Here is a 6,000-nt window from a genome sequence, read left to right as displayed (position 1 = left end):
GGGGACGAGTACTTGGGGCTGGGCTCTTGATCCTCTCAAGGGTCAGTTGAACCTTTTGGTCCATCAGAGTTGATCACAAAACATCTACCATAATTTGTCTTCAAAAAATAACTCCAGTTTCCTATGTGATCCTGCCAGCTGTATTTAATGCAAACTTTCCTGGGTCAGTTTCCTAAATAGGCTAGAAATGCAAGTTTTGGTCTGCTTTCTGTATTAACAGTTGTTGATGTGTATTTGCTCAGTCGTGTCCGACTCTCTTCTACCCCATGGACTGTAGCCCGCCAGGCTCCTCTGTCCATGGGATTCTCTGGCAAGAACACTAGGCTGGATTGCCATTTCCTTCTCCAGGGGATCTTCCCAACTCAGGGATGGAACCCGAGTCCCTGCATTGGCAGGCAGATTCTTTACCACTGAGCCACCTGGGAAGCCCTTATGCTGACCATGTACATGTTCATTTTTCTTTTCCACTTGTAGGCTGGAGCCAACGTCCTTCTCCAGGACGTCAATGGAAACATCCCACTGGATTATGCCACGGAAGGCACTGACTCGAGCTCCATCCTGCTGACCTACCTGGATGAAAATGGTAGGCTGATATAGCAAAAAGCCACGGAACAGTAGATGAAGAGAGAGGATGGTAGGATTCTTAGTGCATATATTTCAGCCGTGCTTCCATGAGTTCAGACAGATGTCATTCCCCTTGATTGTGTGAAACGAGGCCTCGTTCTGGGCACTGTTTCGTAGTCAGGTTCATCAGTGCACGTTTGCAAGCCGGCAGAAATCTGGAGGCCAACCGTAAAGGGACATTTTAACAGGCCCCCAAAGTCCCTAATTAGTGGGACTGGGTTTGTAATTATAATCTCTTGTCTGCTGGGAGGGGAGGAGAAGTGAATGAGCACAACTGAATTTGGGGCTAATGAGCGTGAGGTCGCATGCAGTCTCTTCTCTTGGGAGAACACGTCCAGCCTCCTAAGCATCTCATGCAGGTGAGCAAGGGCTCAAGTCAAGGGCAGTCTGCCCAGCATCTCTGCATCCATTCCTGGGGACACTTGGAAGCTCAACCCTTGTCAGAAGAAAGCCACGGTCGGTCCCAGTGCCATCCTGAAAAGCTGAGGCTGGGGACCCAGATGTGTTCCCTGACAGAGAATGCTTAATTGCACAGCCCCAGCGTGTAATTTCATGAGTAAGTCCAGCCTTGGCCAAGGGGGAGGCATTCGGAACCCTGAGTTCCATGTGGTTTTAAACTGAGAAGTATGCCCTGTCTTTAGTTTTTTTTTTTTTTCTTTCTGCAGTTCAGGTATAAATAACACCAAAGAAACTCCAATCCCTTCAAGTGTGATCTTTTGTCAGAGAAACGGTGTAGCGTGTCCGAGGGGCACGCCGTGCTGAGACTGTGCACTTCTCGCCTCCCAGAAAAGCCTGCACAGCTGCCTCTTTGTTCTCTGGGTCCCGCACCTCCTCCAGATCGGGCCTCTCAAAAGGTTTATTCTGAGGATGGCTTAGAATAATAATAATTAGTGCTTCGCAGCCATGGGTTCTTAAAAAAAAATTGTCTCATTAATTCTGAAAGCAAGGTAAAGGATGTTATCTTCCCTGGAGACAGTGTGAGCTGAGCTGTGGGTCTGAAGGTCACCAAGTCACGAGTCACATCCCTGGGGTGACAGGCGGTAACGTGGAGTCACTCCCTGGTACCTGCTCCTTCCTGCAGAAGGGACCTTGAACTTTCTCACATCTTGTCAGCTGTGAGTTGTCGGAGTCAGACTCCACGGCTTCCAAAGGGAACAAGCTGAAAGCTATGCACATTCCACTGTTGGGAGGTCTATTATTTGGATCTTTGCAAAACTTGGGGTGCCTCTGAGTGAAGAACAGGGCTGTCTGGGGCTGTCTTAATTAGCTGGGCCACTTTTGTAGCATGGGCTTCCCTCATAGCTCAGTTGGTAAAGAATCCACCTGTAATGCAGGAGACCCCAGTTCGATTCCTGGGTCGGGAAGATCTCCTGGAGAAGGGATAGGCTACCCACTCCAGTATTCTTGGGCTTCCCCTATGGCTCAACTGGTAAAGAATCTGCCTGCAACGTGGGAGACCTGGGTTCCATCCCTGGGTTGAGAAGATCCCCTGGAGAAGGGAAGGGCTACCCAGCCCAGTGTTCTGGCCTGGAGAATTCCATGGACTGCATAGTCCATGGGGTCACAAAGAGTCGGACACGACTGAGCGACTTTCACTTTCACTTTTCTAGCATAGTTTCCTGTTCTTCTCACTGATCTGTTTTCCTAATAGCTACAGTTGTAGCTCTTTCTGTTTGGAAACTAAAATTAAGTATCTTTATTTATAAAATAATTAGCTTTGCTTCTATGTTTTTCCAACTCACAAGAAGATTTTGTTCCACGAGAACACTGAGTATTTGCCAGAGCTGTATTGCTATCCCATATAAAGAAAAATAAGTGCATTCTTGGTTTTAAAAACGATTAAGGAAAAAAATATAAGGGAGATACTGACTGGATGGTTGGGAGAAAAATCCATCACGATGCTGGCTGTCACAGTCTGTTTGTGAAATGCATGTTTGCTGGAACAAATTCGATTTAATATCTCTTACATTTTTAATTCTGTTTTCCATTTGTTGCTGCCCCTGCCCTGGCCTCTGCCTTGCAGTCGTCTGCCCCTCCCTCGCCCTGCTCACAATCTGGTTCCATTTCTGCCCTCATCCCTTCTTATCTAGGTCCGCTGCCGTAGTTCCAGTAAATACTGTCTAATTCAATTTATTTCCTGAGCCCTCCCTTGTTGGTGCCCTTTCAGAGTGATCTGTTGTGACAGCATGGGCTGATACTGTTAGAAATCTCTCATATTCCAAGATGGGATTTTCATCATTCGGTGCACTGCGGTCTTCTCACTCGGCGGTGGCACACCCCGTTTCAAATCAGGGTGCTTATCTTGCTGTCCCGTCAGGACGCATGTGGCAGGAGGCAGGCCGGGTCGTGAGCAAGTTGATTACATGGAAAATCGCTGGTCACAAGTTCTAATTGTACTGTCACCACCGACATACGCTGTACACACGGGCACAGCAATTAACCTCAGCTCACTGCCTGAGCTTCCTGGGCTGGAAGACGGGATGGCTGAGGAGTTCTAATCGAGCATCTGATGCCTGTGACATCTCCGGTGTGCGGCAAAGCAGCTGGTGTTCAAGGAAAGCAAATTGATGATAAAATGAGCTGGCAGAGAAAGCAGCGCTGCTGGGGGAGCTCGAGGTATCCAGGAAGGATGCTCACCATGGGCAAAATGCTGCTCTTGTTCGGTCGCCAAGTTGTATCGGACTCTTTTCGACCCCATGGACTGAAGCATGCCAGGCTTCCCTGTCCTCCACTCTCTCGCAGTGTTTGCTGAAATTCATGTCCATTGAGTCGGTGATGTCATCCAACCATCTCATCCTCTGTCGTCCCCTTCTCCTCCTGCCTTGAATCTTTCCCAGAATCAGGGTCTTTTCCAATGAGTCGGCTCTTCACATCAGCTGGCCAGAGTGTTAGGAGTTTCAGCTTCAGCATCGGTCCTTCCAATGAGTATTCAGGCTTGATCTCCTTTAGGATGGACTGGTTGGATCTTCTTGCAGCCCAAGGGACTCTCAAGAGGCTTCTCCAGCACCACAGTTCAAAAGCATCAATTCTTCCGGGATCAGCCTTCTTTACAGTCCACCTCTCACATCTGTACGTGTCTACTGGAAAACATAGAGATGTGTTTTTTCAAGGCCCTGAAAAATAAAGCAAAACTTTTTTACTTTGCTCTACATATATCCTCACCTGTAGTGCTTTCTCCTTTCTTTCAAATGCATCGTTTTAGGAGAAGGAGCTCACATTTATCTTCTGAGTTCCCTACCTTCTCCACTAAGCCCACCGACATTCAGCTTCTACCCCCACTGACCTGGAAACTCCCTGCAGCGCCTGCCGCTGCCCTTGCTTCTCTGTCCAGCTGCCAATTTTCTGTTCAGTATTTCTTTACCTCCCCTCCCTGTGACATTCAGGGACCTTGCTCACACTCTGCTCTGAAGTCTCCCTTCTACGAATGTCCCATCATTTTTCTCCCTTCTCTTACTTCCCTTTGGATGTGCTGCTTATGCACCCAGAAGCCAAAATATTGGTTGTTCCCAAGGCTTTGTCTTCGAGCATCTTCTCTCCACACACTGTCTCCGGCTCATCTCTCCCTTTCCTCGAGTACTTAGTGCCCACCTGACCCCAGGGACATTCCTGAAGCTGAGAAGTCTTTCCAGACCTTGTATGTGCAGTTGTGTTACCTGTCCTGCGTCTTTGACTTGGATGTCAAATAAGTTGAGATAATCTGTCCGATGTGGACCTTCTTGTTGCCCTTTCGTACGCCCTCTGGGCTGCCTGCCTTTGCACCCAGGAATCTGACTACTTGACCATCACTTTTCTTCTCCTAAATCCCTCCCACTGAATTTGCACCAAATCTTACAGAGCCTTTTGCTAATCTTTCTCACATGTCCGGGTATGTCACCAGCCATGCTATCACTGCCTTGATTAAAATTCTGGTCTTTCTATATATTTTGGAACAGCCTTAGACACCAGTCTTCCTGCCTCCAGCCTTAGCCCTCCCTCTGCAGTTTTCACAGGACTTCCAGATGTGTCAGTCCACAGATGACCTTGTATACTCCTCCCGCATAGCAAAGTTCATTCAGAATGCTGTTCCTGCACCAGCCCCTTCAGAATCACCCAGTTTGGTGGTGACAGTGATCCCAGTTTGCTGAGAACAGTCCTGCAGCATACTTGTGGTCAGAGTTGGAGGAAAGGATTTGGTAGAGGTCTATGACACCTGTCTGGCATCCCTGGTTTATTTTTCTTTGTGGCAACTCCTTTATTTGCCTGCTTAACCCTTTTTCTTTAAAGTCTTGGATCTCTTAGAAAGCTTACCATGAAGACAAAATCTGAAATTAGATGCAATTCTCGGAGCTTAAGGATTCCCACTGTGTAGTCATGGGATGGGTCATATCATAGCCTAATGATAAAATTATCTTTGAAAGCAGCAGAGAGTATCCCCAATACAGGATGGATAATAGAGAAAAGGAAAAGCTGAATTGTTGCAAAACAATATTACCTTAAGAGGGACAGTTAAGGAAAGTTAAGATAAAGTTCAGATTAACCTGAGGTGTTAATGTCTTTTCCGTTCCACACTAGCATTTATTGATATGATCAAATGTAATCAGGCAATAATAATTTGTATCACATGTAATAACTTGTGCAACTCAGGTAAATGATTTGTTTCTTATGTTCTTAATTAGACAAAAAAATTACCAAACTCCAATCAAAATAATAAATCTGAGCAGATTGTTAGATTAATACACTTCAGTCGTGTCCAACTCTTTCAACCCCATGGACTATACAGTCCATGGAATTCTCCAGACCAGATTACTGGAGTGGGTAGCCATTCCCTTCTCCAGGGAATCTTCCCAACCCAGGGATCAAACCCAGGTCTCCTATGTAGCAGGCAGATTCTTTACCAGCTGAGCCATAAGGAAAGCCTGCCAGAATCTTGTGTCTATGGGATTTTCCAGGCAAGAATACTGGAGTGAGTTGCCAGAGGATCTTTTAGACCTATGGATTGAACCTGCATCTCCTGCTTTGGCAGGTGGGTTCTTTACCACTAGCGCCAGCTGGGAAGCCAATCTAAGCAGGCCAGGTATTAATTTTTTCAAAAAATTGTATGAAAATTAAAAAGCGAGGATTGGCCAGTTCAGTTCAGTCACTCAGTCATGTCCAACTCTTTGCGACTCCATGGACTGCAGCACACCAGGCTTCCCTGTCCATCACCAACTCCTGGAGCTTGCTCAAACTCATGTCCATCAAGTCGGTGATGCCATCCAATCATCTCATCCTCTGTCGTCCTCTTCTCCTCCTGCCTTCAGTCTTTCCCAGCATCATGGTCTTTTCCAATGAGTCACTTCTTCAGATCAGGTGGTCAAAGTATTGGTGCTTCAGCTTCAGATTGGCCAGTTACCCACC

General features: G+C 46.9%; 1 protein-coding gene across 1 annotated transcript in view; it reads left to right on the top strand.

Moving 5' to 3' along the window:
- Window positions 1-6,000, top strand: part of MYO16 (myosin XVI) — a 322,068-nt gene that overhangs the window by 64,294 nt on the left and 251,774 nt on the right. The window contains exon 4 of the mRNA XM_010831550.1: window positions 475-583. Within this exon, the coding sequence (XP_010829852.1) occupies window positions 475-583 (109 nt within the window). The remainder of the gene's footprint in view (window positions 1-474; window positions 584-6,000) is intronic.

Source organism: Bison bison, unplaced genomic scaffold, assembly GCF_000754665.1.
Source record: "Bison bison bison isolate TAMUID 2011002044 unplaced genomic scaffold, Bison_UMD1.0 scf7180017864527, whole genome shotgun sequence".
Taxonomy (NCBI): Eukaryota; Metazoa; Chordata; class Mammalia; order Artiodactyla; family Bovidae; genus Bison; species Bison bison.
This window is presented reverse-complemented; position numbering and strand designations above follow the sequence as displayed.